Genomic DNA, 18,470 nt, shown 5'->3' on the forward strand with positions numbered 1-18,470 from the left:
CTGACTGCGATAAAGAAAATGCTGAGCTGTGGCATGCTTTGAAAATGTGCAGTTTCGATTTCTTTCTCAGTCAGTTTCAGCTACACCAGGAAGGTATGTAAAACATTAGACAAATTATTTCTCCCAATATATGTTTCCCAACAAAAATTTTACACACAATAATGTGGTGTTTTGTTTCCTTCCTGATCGTCTTGTCTTACTGAAAACTGGGAGGTTTTCTTCGTGCCTTATCAGCTTCTAATTAGAATACTACTACAGAATCTTAATTGTCCGAAACTCTGTAATCCTACCTGTTCACAGTTCAGAAGTGTGTGAAATACCATCATTGGAGCTACTATCCTCACAGAGTCAACAGCTACAGATGTGCCTCTTGTACCAATGAGTCCAGTCGATTTATCCATTCATTTTACCTAACTTCAATTTCCAATCAAGTTTTCATTTGCAATGACAATAAACAAGGCTCGAGGTCACAAAGAGGAGGAGGAGGAGGAGGAGGAGGAGGGGTGGGGGGAGGAGGGGGGGGGGAGGAGGAGGGGGGGGAGGCTGGGTGGAGGAAATGTATACAAAGAGGAGGGAGGAAGTGATGAACAGCATATGTTGAGGGGAGGAGGTGGTGATGGACAAAGGGGGGGGGGGGGGAGGAGTTTAGGGTGTACATCCAATTCCCATACATATTTATTAATTGCAATGCATTTTTTCTAGGTTCACTAGTATGCAAAAGGTAGTAGTCTTTTTTCTTTAACTGCTTGACTGTAATTTCCTTTGAATTTACTTTGCATCATAAGTAATGTGTCTGACAATGTATAATACTTAATATTATGAAACACCTTAAAAATACAACTTGCCTTTTTTTTAATATGTAAATATTGTGTTGACTGTAAACATGTTAGTAGCTACCTCAGAACAGAATTTCTGAAATACCAACTGCATCTATTACAGGTGGACAACTACCCTCAAACACATTTGGAAATAGCATGTTACGAAGTTCCTGAAGATGCACCACATTGTCAAAAAATTGCACTCATGAGAAAGTATGACCCTGCTGCACATCCAGATAGATCAGACAATCACAAAGTCATTCCACTGACTCTAAGAAGAGTCATCAGCTACTAAACTCAAATAAGTTTTCTGAGTTACATTAACATTGCCACTGAATTCCTAACCGGCAGACTTTTTGCAGTTGACTTTTTGTGAGCCAGAACCCTTGAGTTTGCATACGGTTCAGTCCTTGTTAATTCCTCAGGAGATGAGTAGTAAAGGTACTCTGCCTTGGTGTGTTGCCAATATATGGAGGCTGCATGTTACAAAAGTGACATGGGAAACTTTTTTGAAGTATCATTAGGGTATTGGTATTATTGAGGTATTATCTACAGATTGCTGCATGCTAGTTACTAATAAAATGCTAATCCCACATAAAGTCCAACTTGAAGGATTCTGAAATAATAAAGTAAAAGAAAATTTGCATCTCTCAAACTTGTCTGTTTTAATTCAAATTTACAACAGATACCCAAAGACAAACAATTTTACAAATTCCATCACATAAGTAGTGACAAGATTTTCCTCTCATACAATGTTTTACACACACACACACACACACACACACACACACACACACACACACACACACAGAGACAAACCTGTGGCATTTAACGGAATTTGTGTTAAAATATAATAATCTGTACAACATGTATTTACTGTTTTGATTCAATAACATAACCTGCCTTCAATGGATACTGATTGGATGGATTGTTCTGTAATATGTGGAATGAATATGCAGGGTAATATTGCCTCTTTTTAACTGCTGAATGCTAAGCGTCAGCACTGATGTACACAATAACATTTGCACAGACATTTTAACTGTAGGTACCAGGATATGCTGCAAGTATTATTCAACACAATAAACCTGGACATGCTGTAATATCCGCAACAGTCTATTAGTTTATAATACAAGGACACACACATTTAACACAAATATACAACAGGGACTGATATAACCACAATTTGACACACATTGAAACAATTTCTTATTCGCCACCTGGGACACAACATGCCTGACATTTGAAGATTTCTATATAAAGGTATTTTATGAGAGAGAAAAAGAAAATAAGCATAATTACAGCAATGGTTCAGGATTTTAAGGATGACAAAAATGAGATTAATGTTTTTTTCTGCTGAGGGCAATACACAATACTGTTTTAGTCAATCACTATTACTCAGAGGGGACACAAAACTAAGGGGGCACTCTGGTAAATAATGTGGGTAAGAGTAGTTTAAGTTTGGATAGAAATAAAATGTGAAAAATTTAAATACTGCTACCAAAGTTCACTTTCATAAAAAAATATATTTGCTTAACACAACAGAAATATCTATAAATAATTTAAGAATCCTGCAAAATTATACACAAACAGCAACAAAATATAGTGATAGTGCTGCACTGCAGGAGCAGAAAAGGGAATAAAAATAACTATTTCTATTTCCCTGATGTAATTTTCCATGATGATTCGTTAAGAAACTTTGAGACTAAGAATAAATGAAAAATGGTTATATGTAATATAAGTGTCACAGGTCGCACTTCCATCACTGTTCTCATATCCCTCACATGCAAAAAAAAAAAAAAGGGGGAGGATGTTCAATCCAAACACTCAGTTCATCACATGTATGTTGCTGTTACACCACATTCACAAACAAGTATACTTCTGTTTTAACATAGATGCTTTGTGACTTTCCCCTCAATAAGAATTCTACATCTTAATTAACGTGCCAGGAAATTTTCCCCCTAGTTTCTTGCTACATATGCTGCTGATTTTTCAATACAGAAAACAACAGCAGTTAGTCACATGTTAATTTATCTTGATACATCAATATACATGGAAATTCTGTAATGTGATACACATCATGGCCCAATTTAAATGCTGCAGTGATGAGACGGGACACAAAGATAATCTCGCCAAATGGCAGTAGCACCACGGGGCATGTGTGTGTCATCCTATGAGGATAGACAAACACACTGCCTGCACCTAGCTAAGCAAGTTGCGTATCTCACGATGCATGTGACAAAGGAAGTCAACATATGATGCAGAACCATCGAGTCCACGATCCTCCATAAGGAAGTGCTTGAATACCATCTCCAGTTTGTCACGTTGTCGCACTAATGTCAACTGCAAAAATACAAAATAGCATACATAAGGAAGTTGGATGGCACAACAAAGACTGTGAAACCAAATATATAAAGGAATCAAATAGACATGGACATAAAAATTTGTATATAGACTTTTTTAAACATAGGTGTCATAAAATACAGACACACAACAACAAATAACTAACTGTGAAAGGGAAAACACAGTGCATGCTATTTATAAAAAGGTGTGGTTTAATTTCTAACTATAGCAAAATGAATTAGAACAAGCACTACAACATTTAAGTACAAGGGTTGAAACAAATGTAAAGAGAAAACATTCTGAACTTCTTTACTAATTGATGTAAATAATTCAAACTACACATGTAATTGTGAGACTAGTCCACCACAGGTATTTCAGAGTCTACCATATTCTTGTCCATAACTAATGTATTCCAAGCACAGGCAGAAAGTTGTCATGCTCTTGAAGGAAAGGGAACAAGGGAAATGCAAGCTCTTTAATACCCTTAGAAGGCTAGAGAAAAGTGCACAGAGATTGGATGGCTGAAAACTGCATTGATGAGTTCGTTCATGTGGACAAATGTGTTAAAATCTGAGCTTAAGGCACAACTGAACTGGGATCACAAAGACACGCAGAGGATGATGGAAATCTTTTGATACTGGAAAGTAAGTGCAAAATGGTTGTCTCAGCAGTGGAAATTCATTTAGAGACAAATTGGTGTAAGTCTGTTCTCATCTCCTTTAAGCATTCTAAGCCAATAATGATACTTTTCCTGAGCTGCTGATGAGAGATTGAACAATACATTACTTATGGTTCAGAATTTGGAGATAAGTCTATGGAGTTATATTGTTATCTACCTTATATTTAAAGAATGAGTCCCTCATTCAGTAGCGAAAAGCATACTACTATGAAACGTTCGGACAGATAAAAACTGTGAATCAGGACAGGACTTTACCCCAGAACCATGCCTTTTGTGGGCTATGCTCTTTTTGACTGAGCATCCAAGCACAATTTAAGACTCATGCTAAGAACTTGATTCTTGCTGGTACCTATCTCTTAATCTTCTATCTTCACAGAAGCTAAGTCAATAAAAGTGTTCGCTACAAAAACAGGGTTCAGTTTTGTCTCCCGATACGGTGCATAGTTTTAGTCTGTCAGGAAGACGGCCCAAGATTGTTTGGCAAGTATACAAGAAACCATGAATAATATACAAGTATACCTGCACAAGTAAGCTTTTTGCAGATACGCTTATATTTTTTACCTTGTGCTTATTGTTTTACCTAACAAGGAGAGGTCTCCAAGGGTGGGATTGACTTTTTGAAACCATCTACATGGTGATGGAGGTTAGGGTCCTAGGTATCAAAATAGGCCCTTGTTTGAGTGTAGTTATTGAAAAAAATTTCAGGATTTTGGATCATGCTCGACAGCCTTAATTAAAATAGGACCATGCAGAGTGGTGGTGTAGCGCAGTTAATGGTTAAGATATGTTCCTGATGTGCAGAAGATCCTTGGTTTGAATTATACAAGGAGCTACATTTTTTATTTTTCGAAATAACTTTGATCATTCTTTTTATTCAACTAATTGATTTTAATGCAATTTTTTAAGATTTTCTAATTTTTCATGTGCTCTCATTTCTTTATCCTATCATTCTTTTTTCATTAGGAGTCTCTATCCAAGTAATTTTAATCAATTTTATTTCTCTCCCGTAATATTTGAACATTTGAAAATAATGATCTATCACTTAAAAACATAAGATAGTCTACATTGCTGGAAAAAATACAAAACCCTCAAGGACTGTGTTCAGTGACACCAGGGGCTAATATGTGCATACTGTGGAGTTGCAATCCTACTGAATCATTTGTCTTGGTCACTGTCGACCAGGAGGCCTGTCTATGCACCCTGTTTTGGCTCTGTAGATAGTAGCTGTGCTGAGTGCATTGCTCACCCATGATCATGTTGTAGACATATGTTTAAGGAGTTGAGCATTCTGACCACTGCTTCACAGTATACTCATTCTCTCATGGTGTTTCTTGTAAATAATCCACTACAGTTCAAAAAGAACAATGATGTATACAATTAAACTACAGGAGGAAAAATGACAGTCATTACTCCACAATAAGATTATCTGACAGACAGCAAAGTAAAATTTGAATGTAACTGTATGTACAAATTAATTCACAATGTGAATGTAAAATGACTCATTCCATAACATTATGATCTATCGTGCAAACTGATTCATGGAACATGTAACTACTTAACTAACTGATTAAAGTCATTTTGATAAAGAGTTAAAAATGAAAATTTTCGTAGCACATGATGAGATACAAACAACATTCTGCACACCAGTGAATTACCTTAACCACTATGCTATGCCTCCACTCTTGGTAACACCTTTAATTTTAAGGTTTTAGAGCAAGTGAAATCCAGAAACATTTTTTCATCAATCAGTCACAAATGATGGCACACTTTGGCGAATAGCTCAAAGATGTGATACCTGGGACCCTAAACTACATCACCGTATAGATGGCTTCAAAAATTCAGTCCCACCCCTAGGGACCTAACTTTGTAAGTACAATATTGCAGGGCCTGTGTTATTCTGATTATGATGCAAAGTTCCTTTATGCGTGCATGCTTGTCGAAAGGAAAAGGCACTGCAGCGACTACAACTGTTATGAAATATGTTAAATTTATTTGCAATTGCGAATAATGACAACCATCAGCTGTAGAATGGAATGCTGACATTGAAAATTTGTGCTGGCCCAGGACCCAAACCTGGATTTCCCGCTTATCACGAATGGTCAGCTTACCATTTGGCTCTCCGTGCATGACTCGTGGCCAGATCCAAACTTCCACATGTCATCAACCATAAGAGGAGGAGGAGATTAGTGTTTAACGTCCCGTCGACAACGAGGTCATTAGAGACTGAGCGCAAGCCCGGGTGAGGGAAGTTTGGGGAAGGAAATCGGCTGTGCCCTTTCAAAGGAACCATCCCGGCATTTGCCTGAAGCAATTTAGGGAAATCACGGAAAACCTAAATCAGGATGGCCGAAGACGGGATTGAACCGTCGTCCTCCCGAATGCGAATCCAGTGTGCTAACCACTGCGCCACCTCGCTCGGTGTCATCAACCATAGACCTGGACTCATACATCTGTTATGTATATTCTCGTACAGGTTAGACATTGCACTTAAAGTCACCTGCCCGGTATTGGCAGAGAAATATCTCTGTCGATACTGGGCAAGTGACTTTCAATTGCAGCGTGTGACCTATATGGGAATATACATAATGGCTGTACAAGTCCAGGTCACAGACACATGGTTAATACGAATGAAATCAGTGTTGCTATCATAAAATAATGTTCAAACAAATACACTGACATAAAACGTGGCACACATTGTACGTCAACCTGCCCTCACCACTGACAACCTTCTACCACACACTGGCCCTTGGCACCAACTGTCATATGTCGACTGAGGTACCATCTTAACATAGTGGCTTGTGATGTCATTCTTAAGGGTATTGAATGAGACATGTAATAATAGCAGCATAAATTAAAAGTCTATTTATGTTTTTTATATCGTTACTATGAGCTGCAGGTCACTTTACAGTGCAACTCAGTGCACAATAAAAGAAATAGGATACCCTCGCAGAAAGCTTGTACTGTATTCATGCAAATCATGTTGATAAATTGCTTGAACCGGGATGAAATGAGGGTAAAAGTGCCCCCCCCCCCCCCCAAACTTTGTTTAATTTCTGTGTTACTGCTATGTTTCTGTTAATGAAATGATGAAATTTGATCTGGAGAGTATACATCCCAAATCAGATTTTGTTAAAGGAAAATGTTTCAAAAGTAATCAATATTTTCTTGCTGATGTCATTAAAGTGTGCTCATAATAAGAAACTGGGTTGCCTGTCTGAATCAAGATATTTTGACCTCTTACTTTAATTACGATTGCTAAACTGTTCCAAAAGTGTTTCTAAGAAATATCAAATACGAGTGGCTCAGAGCTTCAGAAGCTATCCCTCCATGAAGCTTACCATCTCACTGTGAATAAAAGATAAATGTTGGTGATGTTTGGCTCAATTTCTAAGTAAGTAAGTACGTAAGTAAGTAAGTAAGTAAGTAAATAAATAAAGAATAACATCATAGTAACTTTTAAGTATACATCAAATTATTGTTATACAAGGAGACAGCCATTTCAAGCAATTTTATATTTTGGTCTGAAGGGTAACTTAAGATATGTAACAATCTATTTTCAATATCTGAATATTTAGGTTACAGCAATAGAGAAACCTCCGTTGGAACAAAATGATTCAGTGCTTGCTATACACCTTTGAAAGAGTGATGAAATCAAAACACAATGCTCTGCTCCAGTACACAAGAAGTTTAACAACTAGCTAGTCAGCACACAGTCTTAGTGACTTTTCAAAATAGTCAGGGATGCCAGTCTCCTACATTTTCTGGAACACGGTCACATCATAAATAAGGAGGGAGAGACATTCAGACACAGCAATAGAGAACTCACAACACTGCACACTTTCAAAACAGCTCTTATTAAGTCTGGCACTTTTTACACAGCCTGTGATACAATTCTGTTGAATTCTTCACTCTTTATCAACCTAAGATCGAATGCAAACATTATGTCAACAGTCAGTTGACTGCTTCAGATTTTTGATGTGGCATAACAGCATAAAACTATTTGAAATTACAGTAATTGGCCTTGTGAGAAATACATTCCATGAGATAATTCCACCATGCCTGATATGAGACCACTCTACTTATATTTTGATGTCTTGTAAAAAAGCCTTCTCCAGGTAGGAGATCGAAATACTTTGATGCAGGTAATTTGTTTCACCTAAAAGATTGTATTCAAACTAATATTTATTAATTAAAAGTATCTATTAAAATAGATCAATAAATTTCGAAACACACTGCTTTGACAAAATCACGTTTCAGATTTGTGTTCCCCCAACCATACACAATCATTTGAGACACGGATCAGCAACAATCTGTTTTTATGTATTGGCACTTTTTTAACAATGTTTTTCACCCTTCTATCTCTTATTAAACCAGTTTAAACAACTTATTATAAATATGATTTGGATACAAATAGCCTGTGGAGGGCCCTCCCATTTTTTATAATGCACTGAGTCTTGCATAAAATCAGTCTTCAGTGTAATTTGAAATTTTACAGAAGATAATTTTATTTTAAAGACATGTTGTAATTATGATGTACAGCTTGGATCATGCCATAAAAATGACATTACAAGCCACCATTACATAAGAAGCAGTGTCACTAAAGGTGAAAAGTAACACGGACCATTACATAAGAAGCAGTGTCACTAAAGGTGAAAAGTAACACGGGGCAACTGACCTGAAAGCATCAGGAGAGGCTGACACATGCTATACAATGGGACTGTATTTTTTTTAATAATTGCATAGTGCCAACACTGATGGCAGTCACATTAGTGTGAGTCAGGCAAATGTTTTTGTCTGTGCTGGATGTTAACATTATAAACCAGCATTTTGCAAAGCTTGTCTTTATTATTCAAACCACAATATCACCTCAAAAATAATGGACAAAACTATGTAAAACAAAGTTATTTATATCCATGGAAGTTGTGGATTTGGGCATTTACTAATGAGGTCTTGGTTAAAGGCTACAACACATATTTCTCTCTTATTTCTAACTATTGAAAATCCAGGATGGAATGTAACAATATTATGAGAAGGATAGTTGCTACTCTCTGTATAGCGGAGATGCTGAGTCGCAGATAGGCATAAGAAAAGGACTGTAAGAAAGTGAGCTTCCAGCCAGTCTTTTTGTTATGCCTATCTGTTGGTTGGTTGGTTTGTGGGATTAAAGGGGCCAGACTGCGATGGTCATCGGTCCCTTTTTCCAAATACTAAAAACACCCACAGAGAATAAAAACGAGTAACAGAATAGATCACAGACAACACAGAACAAGAGAGACTTAGACAAAGACCAGACAAGACAAACTAAAATCACACGGAGTGTGACGGTGGTTGGCCGACCATAGGAACAAAAAAGGAAAAGCCAACCACCGAAAACACATTAAAAACTTAGTGTAAAACTGTAGGCCAAAGGCCAGAATCAACACAAAGCAATAAAATAAAACAGAAACACACAGATTAAATAATAAAAACCCCCTGCCCGAATAAAACGTAAAACTAAGTCAGCCATAGTAAAGTCATCGGTTAAAAGGGCAGGGAGCGAGTCAGGCAGTGCAAACAACGACAGAGAGGAGGGACCTCACGGCGCAATAAGTGGCCGTGGGTCATCCGCGTGTGCCCAATACGCAGTCGGCAGAGGATGACAGACTCCTTGCGAAAGACTTGCTAGGAGGAGTTCCACACAGTCGTCGTCTCCTTGACGGCACGGAGTTTGTTAGGGGTGGCCAGACCGCGCCATTCAGCGTCCCAAAGCGAGAAAACTTTGCGGTGGAAGACTGCCCTCAAATCAGTCTCCGGAAGGCCAATTTCTAGAGAGGGTTCACTGGTGGCCTGTTTGGCCAGGCGGTCAACATTTTCATTGCCTGTGATACCGACATGCCCGGGCGTCCACACAAAGACCACAGAGCGGCCGCAATGCGCAAGAGTATGCAGGGACTCATGGATAGTCATTACCAGACGAGAACGAGGAAAACACTGGTCGAGAGCTCGTAAACCGCTCAGGGAATCGCTACAGATAACGAAGGACTCACCTGAGCAGGAGCGGATATACTCTAGGGCTCGAAAGATGGCAACCAGCTCAGCAGTGTAAACGCTGCAGCCAGCCGCCAAGGACCGTTGTTTGGAATGGTCCCCTAGAGTTAGCGCATACCCGACATGACCAGCAACCATCGAACTGTCGGTGTAAACAATGCCAGAGCCCTGATACGTGGCCAGGATGGAATAAAAGCGGCGGCGGAAGGCCTCTGGAGGGACTGAGTCCTTCGGGCCCTGTGCCAAGTCGAGCCGAAGGCAAGGGCGAGGCACACTCCACGGGGGGGCACGCAGAGGTGCCCGGAAAGGAGGTGGAACAGGGAAAAACCCAAGCCCGGAGAGAAGCTCCTTGATGCATACGGCGATCGGACAACCCGACCGGGGCCGACGGTCTGGCAGATGGACGACTGAGTGCGGGAACAGGACACGGTAATTTGGATGCCCGGGCAAGCTAAAAACATGGGCAGCATAAGCGGCCAGTAATTGTTGGCGTCTTAACCGCAGTGGAGGGACACCTGCCTCCACCAGTATGCTGTCCACAGGGCTGGTCTGAAAAGCACCAGTGGCAAGGCGTATCCCGCTATGGAGGATTGGGTCCAGCACCCGCAACGCAGATGGGGATGCTGAGCCATAAGCTAGGCTCCCATAATCCAGGCGAGACTGGATTAACGCCTGGTAGAGCCGCAACAGGGTAGATCGGTCGGCGCCCCAGCAGGTGTGGCTCAAACATCGCAGGGCATTGAGATGCCGCCAACACGCCTGTTTAAGCTGCCGGATATGAGGCAGCCAAGTCAACCGGGCATCGAAAACCACCCCCAAAAACCTGTGTGATTCCACCACTGAAAGAAGTTTGCTGTTAAGAGAAAGCTGCGGCTCCGGGTGGACAGTATGTCACCGGCAGAAATGCATAACGCAGGTCTTGGCTGCCGAAAATTGGAACCCATGAGCTACAGCCCAAGACTGCGCCTTGTGGATAGCGCCCTGTAGCTGACGTTCAACAGCTGCAATGCCAGTAGAGCTGTAGTAAAGGCAGAAGTCGTCAGCATACAGGGAAGCGGAGACAGAATTTCCCACGGCCGCAGCGAGCCCGTTAATGGCTATTAAAAACAGGCAGACACTTAGAACAGAACCCTGTGGCACACCGGTCTCCTGGACGTGGGTGGAACTATATGAGGCCGCGACTTGCACGCGGAAGGTACGCTACGACAGAAAATTGCAGATAAAAATCGGCAGAGGACCCCGAAGACCCCATCCATGAAGCGTAGAAAGGATGTGATGACGCCATGTCGTATCGTATGCCTTCCGCATGTCGAAAAAGACAGCGACCAGGTGCTGACGGCGGGCAAAGGCAGTACGGATGGCCAACTCAAGGCTCACCAGATTGTCGGTGGCGGAGCGGCCTTTACGGAACCCACCCTGAGACGGAGCCAGAAGGGCCCGAGACTCCAGCACCCAATTCAAGCGCCGGCTCACCATCCGTTCAAGCAACTTGCAAAGAATGTTGGTGAGGCTAATGGGACGGTAGCTGTCCACCTCCAGAGGGTTCTTTCCAGGTTTCAAAACGGGGATGACAATACTTTCCCGCCATTGCGACGGAAACTCACCCTCGACCCAGAGACGGTTGTAAAGGTCGAGGAGGCGTCGCTTGCAGTCCACTGAAAGGTGTTTCAGCATCTGACAGTGGATGCGATCTGGCCCGGGAGCAGTATCAGGGCAAGCGGCAAGGGCACTGTGAAATTCCCACTCACTGAATGAAGCGTTATAGGATTCAGAAGTGTGGGTGCGAAAAGAAAGGCTCCGACGTTCCATCCGCTCTTTAATGGAGCGGAAGGCCGGGGGGTAATTCGCAGAAGCGGAACTCATAGCAAAATGCTCCGCCAAGCGGCTTGCAATGACGTCGGAGTCTGTACAAACTGCTCCATTCAGTGAGAGCGCAGGGACGCTGACTGGGGTCCGATGGCCGTAGAGGCGTCGGATCTTGGCCCACACCTGATGGAGAGACATGGAGGCCAATGGTGGACACATACCACTCCCAGCACTCCTGCTTGCTTTGGCGGATAAGGCGGCGTGCCCGCGCATGCAGCCGTTTGAAGGTGATGAGGTGGTCAAGGCAGGGATGTCACTTGTGACGCTGGAGTGCCCGCCAGCGATTGCAGGCGACCACCAAGGCACTGTCCGCCGCCGAGGGGACCCAGAAGAACGGGGAATGGCAGATTCGGCTGCTGTAACGATGCCGGTGGTGAGATGTTGTTTGGTTTGTGGGCGCTCAACTGCGTGGTTATCAGCGCCCATACAATTACCCAGTCTTTGCTCAGTCCAATTTCGCCACTTTCCTGGATGATGATGAAATGATGAGGACAACACAAACACCCAGTCATCTCGAGGCAGGTGAAAATCCCTGACCCCGCCGGGAATCGAACCCGGGACCCCGTGCTCGGGAAGCGAGAACGCTACCGCGAGACCACGAGCGGCGGACGATGCCGGTGGTGACCGATTGAACCACCGCATCAATGTCATCATTAGAGAGAGGCTCAATAGTGGCAATGGAGGAGAACAAGTCCCAGTCAGCCTTATTCACAGCCCACCTGCTGGGGCGCCCAGAAGAGCGACGTTGCGGCAGTGACGGAAGGATCGGAAAGTGGTCACTCCCACACAAGTCGTCATGCACTCTCCATTGGACAGACAGTAAGAGGCTAGGGCTACAGATCGAAAGGTCAATGGCGGAGTATGTGCCATGCGCCACACTGAAGTGTGTGAAGGCACCATCATTTAAAATCGAGAGATCGAGCTGCGACAATAAATGTTCAACGGTGGTGCCTCGACCTGTTGCCACTGACCCACCCCACAGAGGGTTATGGGCATTGAAGTCGCCCAATAGCAAGAAAGGTGGCGGCAATTGGGCTATCAGCGCAGCCAGGACATGCTGCAAGACATCACCATCCGGTGGAAGGTAAAGACTGCAGACGGTAACAGCCTGTGGTGTCCACACCCTAACAGCGACAGCCTCTAAAGTGGTTTGTACAGGGACAGACTCGCTGTGAAAAGAGTTAAGGACATAGATGCAGACGCCACCAGACACCCTTTCATAAGCTGCTCGGTTCTTATAATAACCCCGATAGCTTCGGAGGGCGGGGGTTCGCATTGCTGGAAACCAAGTTTCCTGAAGAGCAATGCAGAAGAAAGGGTGAAGGCTGGGAAGTTGCCGGAGCTCAGCTAGATGGTGGAAGAAACCGCTGCAGTTCCACTGGAGGATGGTATTTTCCATGTCTGTGAAAGGCGTGACGGAACTGGGAAGGCAGATTACGCCGCTGGGTCACCTGCTGCCTCTGATGGAGCACCCGTGCAAATGCTCTCCATTGCGTCCGAGGGACCGGCGAGATCGAGGTCCTCAGCGGACGCCAGAATCTCCACCTCGTCCTCAGAGGCAGAGCTTGTAGGAAGCGGTGGGACGGGTGCCACCTCTATATCTGTGGTCTTGGGGAGTTTCTTCTTCTTCTGCTTGTCGCGCTGTGCCTTCGGTGGTTCAGGCTTCATGGGCTTCACTGGGTCAGTCTCAGGGACAGACGACGATCGTGAGGCCCTACGACCAGGGACTGGTGTGTGCTTCAACCCTTACGCGCGTTCTCTTTTCCACTGGTCGGAACATGTGAAGGGAGGTCCCCAAGGGATCCCTTCCTGGCGAGAGTAGCCGAAGAAGTCTTACGCTTCTCCGGCTGGGAAGGGGGAGCTGATGTCCCCGATGGTTGGGAGGGTGTTGCTCCTGAAGAAGATGGAGCAGGAGCAACAGGGTGTGAAGTGCCCCCCACAATCAAGGGGGCTGTTGGATGCTGACCAATCACAGAACCAACCGTACGGGACGACACAGGAGATGGAAGAACTGTCGTTGCAGCAGCGGTGTACGTTGACGTCAGTGGCACAGGATGGAGCCTCTCGTATTTCCGCCTAGCCTCAGAGTAGGTCAGGCGGTCCAGGGTTTTATATTCCATTATCTTTCGTTCTTTCTGGAAGATCCTACAGTCCGGTGAGCAGGGGGAATGGTGTTCTCCGCAGTTAACACAGATGGGAGGCGGAGCACATGGAGAATCGGGATGCGGAGGACGTCACCAATCTCGACATGTGATGCCGGAAGTACAGCGGGATGACCTGTGCCCAAACTTCCAGCATTTAAAACACCGCATCGGAGGAGGGATATATGGCTTCACATCACAGTGGTAAACCATCACCTTGACCTTTTCGGGTAAAACATCACCTTCGAAGGCCAAGATGAAGGCACCAGTGGCTACCTGATTATCCTTCGGACCGCGATGGACGCGCCGGACGAAGTGAACACCCCGTCGTTCTAGATTGGCGCGTAGTTCATCGTCGGACTGCAGGAGAAGATCCCTGTGGAATATAATACCCTGGACAATGTTCAAACTTGTATGGGGAGTGATGGTGACGGAAACATCCCCCAACTGGTCGCAAGTGAGCAACCTCCGCGACTGGGCTGAGGATGCTGTTTTGATGAGAACCGACCCAGGGCGCATTTTGGACAAGCCCTCCACCTCCCCGAACTTGTCCTCTAAATGCTCCACAAAAAACTGAGGCTTGGTTTGCATAAAAGATTCACCATCGACCCACGTACAGACAAGGTACTGGGGTGAATAATCGCCACTGCTGTCTTTAGCCATGCGTTCCTCCCATGGAGTGGCCAGGGAGGGAAATTATCTGGGATTGAATTGCTTGCCGTTGAGGTGAGACCTCGATCGCTTAGAGACTGCTGGGGGAGGCCCACCAGCGAGAGATGATGTACCATGCTTCATTGCAGGTCATCCGCCCTGATGCCACCCACTCCGACCAGGGGCTCTCCCCACGGGCGCCACCCAGCCACAGCAAAGACCACCTGGCAGGATGGCCTTTGCCGGGAGTCCCGATGCCCCAGAGGGATAGGCATCTACTCCTCGGCATATGTGGGGAGGTAGCAGCTCAGGCATCAGCAGTGCGATCCCTGTGTAGTCAGGGGGCTACCACCAAGAGGGTACATGACAACCCCACCACAATGGACTGGCTACCGTGCAGGATGTCGGGTGTCAAAATATCCATGTACATCACGAGGGCAAAGATGGAAGTGCACAATGGAGGGAATGCTATCCGGAACACACTGCAGATGATGTGGCCGGAAGCTCGAAGGAAGTCCAACTCCATAACAATAACGGGTGTGCCAGATCTTAGGGCAAGATGGATATATAATACACCACGTAAGGCGTCCTTCCCCAAATGGTAAGCACTAACAGAAAATTTTGAAAGGGAGTGGTCAAACCCCTTAGGGGACCATCGCATTAAGGCCGAAACGTTTGAGAGTCCTTTTAGTCGCCTCTTACGACAGGCAGGAATACCGCGGGCCTATTCTAACCCCCAAACCCGCAGGGGGGTATGCCTATCTGTGACTCAGCATTTCTGCTATATGGAGAGTAGCAAGTATCCTTCTCGTGATATTGTTACATTCTCTCTTATTTCTGTGTGTTGTTGTTATTGTCTTCAGTCCAGAGACTGGTCTGATGCAGCTCTCCATGCTACTCTATCCAGTGCAAGCTGCTTCATCTCCCAGTACCTACTGCAGCCTACATCCTTCTGAATCTGCTTAGTGTATTCATCTCTGTCTCCCTCTGCAATGTTTACCCTCCACACTGCCCTCCAATAATAAATTGGTGATCCCTCCATGCCTCAGAACATGTCCTACCAACCGATCCTTTCTTTTAGTCAAGTTGTGCCACAAATCTCTCTTCTACCCAATTCTATTCAATACCTCCTCATTAGTTATGTGATCTACTCATCTAATCTTCAGCATTATTCTGTAGCACCACATTTCGAAAGCTTCTATTCTCTTCTTGTCCAAACTATTTATCGTCCATGTTTCACTTCCATACATGGCTATACTCCAAACTTTCATAAATGACTTCCTGACACTTAAATCTATACTCGATGTTAGCAAATTCCTCTTCTTCATAAATGCTTTCCTTGCCATTGCCAGTCTACATTTTATATCCTCTCTACCTTGACCATCATTAGTTATTTTGCTCCCCAAATAGCAAAACTCATCTACTAAGTGTCTCATTTCCTAATAATTCCGTCAGCATCGCCCGAATTAATTCGACTACATTCCATTATACTCGTTTTGCTTTTGTTGATGTTCATCATAAATCCTCCTTTCAAGAAACTGTCCATTCCGTTTAACTGCTCTTCCAGGTCCTTTGCTGTCTCTGACAAAATTACAATGTCATTGGCGAACCTCAAAGTTTTTATTTCTTCTCCATGAATTTTAATTCCTACTTCGAATTTTTCTTTTGTTTCCTTTACTGCTTGATCAATATACAGATTGAATAACATCGGGAGAGGCTACAACCCTGTCTCACTTCCTTCCCAACCACTGCTTCCCTTTCATGCCCCTTGACTCTTCTAACTGGCATCTGGTTTCTGTACAAACTGTAAATAGCCTTTCGCTCCCTGTATTTTATCTCTGCCACCTTCAGTGTGATACCAAGACTGAATTATGGAAAATCAGGAGAAAACTGTCTGCTGGTTATTACAAACTGTTTGAGGTTTAATTCTTGAAGTATTTCTGGAATATCATGAGAGTTTCATCTAACTTTACATGAATGAAATTGTTGGTTTTATGTATGTACTACACAGCACTACGTCTACTTTCTTTGTTCCAGTTATTACAGATATACATCACAGTAAAAGACCGATCTCATTAAGCAATTTAACATATACTTTTCAACAGTTCAAAGCAGGCAAGAGTGTTAGAAGTTTTATTTCTATTCAACTGACCCACAGTATTAACACCTTTGCCAGTTTACAATTACAAAAGCAACAATAATAAGAACTCACCCTCATACAACGATGCCTTTGCTGTCTTACAGCATTCACTAATGATCTAATACGTGTAGAGAGTGGGTTGTCAATGTCCTGCAGGGATGTGCGATCAATATCAATCTGTGCTGCTGAATGAACACCGAACACGTTTTGGACCCATTCAACATTGACATTTAAACCAATCCACAGGAACATGTAGATACCATTTTCTGCGAAAGAACATGTTACTGTTTAAACAGAAGTACAGGAAACAAATATATCAGATATCTAAAATACATGGGAACAGAACGACTAGCGAGTATTTACTGCAACAGAAAAATTTCAAGTGTTAACCAATAAGCACTTAAAAGAACAAAAACTAAACCCAGCTTTCGAAACTTTTAGTTTCTTTCACAGTTCCAAAGGTTAGGTATGCCTCGTTAAGTATGCTATAGCAAATCTATCACCTTGTAATTTTACAATTTTTTGAATTGAATTTTCCTTTTGATATTATTTTAAAACTGTATCTGAGCCAGCTTCAATAAGTTACTGCCAACAGCCAATAAATATTGTTAACAGAACCATTCTGATTCCATCAGGTAATCATTTTTATTTTTATTCTGGTATGTTGTGGGTTGATGATGAAAATGGAGAGAGAAGAGGAAGGGCCAATAATAGTAGTGAGAAAGAAGGTGAAATTTGAAAATCCTAAAGAGTGCTCAATGATCAATGCTAACTGCAGACACATATAAGTTCAAGAGCTAGAATTAGTATTTTCAATCTTTATGTGTTTCTGCTGACAGTACTATGAATTTCACTTACCGAAGGCAAGTATAAGCCAGCCATTTTGTCTTCTTTAATTTTAACATTCGTCTCAACTGAACTTTTGCTTTAACATTGTCTGTTCAACTCTACTACTATTACAAAAATATAGGGTCCGGAAACAATATTTCAGTGTTACCAAATTTGGTTTCTTATGGATTGAAATGGGTGATGACAACAAAGCCAATTGTTCATTGAGAACATCTAAGCTCACTCTTTGAAGACAAACATACCAAATGGGTTTCCAATGCTATATGTTGAAAAGCACTCTTACATAAAGTGAGGCCTTTAACACAAAGTACTGACTCCGGAGCCACCAAATAAGTCAGTGGTGCCCATAAATCACATTCAGAAATGGTGCAATATATATGAAAGATTAACAAAATTATAGCTCGAACTAGCTTTAGTACATATGGGGCCCACAAACTTTTCTCTGGCCTACAATTCTACATTTGACCACCAAGTAAAAATACGATAATTTCAACCTCAGTCTCTTCCAGTACACATATATTAATTAATTTGTTTCTTGAAAGACTAGTGTTACGCACACAAGTAGACAGGTAAGAAATGTTGAAGCTTTTAATCAAGTTTCCTGAGCCCTTGCTTATCAGAATAATAAAATTAATTTTAACAGAGATGCATTCTGGCATTAAAATATTTATAATTTTGCCCTCAGCTTTTGAATAAGATGTTTGTCTTTGTAGTTCTTACACGAAAATGTTGCCAACAGTATCCTTCAGTTTCTGTCATTGTTTCACTAAGTGCCCACAGAAGGCTCAGAGTGTGATTCCTCTACAATTGCCACTGTATCACCTACATCTAACCTTGACACCTTAATCAGACTATAAATTCAAGCAATAACAGGAAGAAGATAAAATAGATAGTAAAATTAAGATGCTGTTGTGATGAACAAGGTCACATTGACATGCTAGAAACTATTATTAATTTTC

At 42.8% G+C, this 18,470-nt stretch overlaps 1 protein-coding gene across 3 annotated transcripts in view; it reads right to left on the reverse strand.

Annotated features, from left to right (window-relative positions):
- Positions 1-1,458: 1,458 nt before the first annotated feature.
- Positions 1,459-18,470, reverse strand: part of LOC126093805 (protein transport protein Sec24C) — a 121,728-nt gene continuing 104,716 nt past the window's right edge. For all 3 annotated transcript variants that reach the window (XM_049908748.1, XM_049908749.1, XM_049908747.1), the window contains exons 17-18: positions 16,735-16,928; positions 1,459-3,158 (exon numbers count right to left, since the gene is read on the reverse strand). In XM_049908748.1, the coding sequence (XP_049764705.1) occupies positions 3,018-3,158; positions 16,735-16,928 (335 nt within the window). In that variant the 3' untranslated portion in view covers positions 1,459-3,017. The remainder of the gene's footprint in view (positions 3,159-16,734; positions 16,929-18,470) is intronic.

This window comes from Schistocerca cancellata, chromosome 1 (assembly GCF_023864275.1).
Source record: "Schistocerca cancellata isolate TAMUIC-IGC-003103 chromosome 1, iqSchCanc2.1, whole genome shotgun sequence".
Lineage (NCBI taxonomy): Eukaryota > Metazoa > Arthropoda > Insecta > Orthoptera > Acrididae > Schistocerca > Schistocerca cancellata.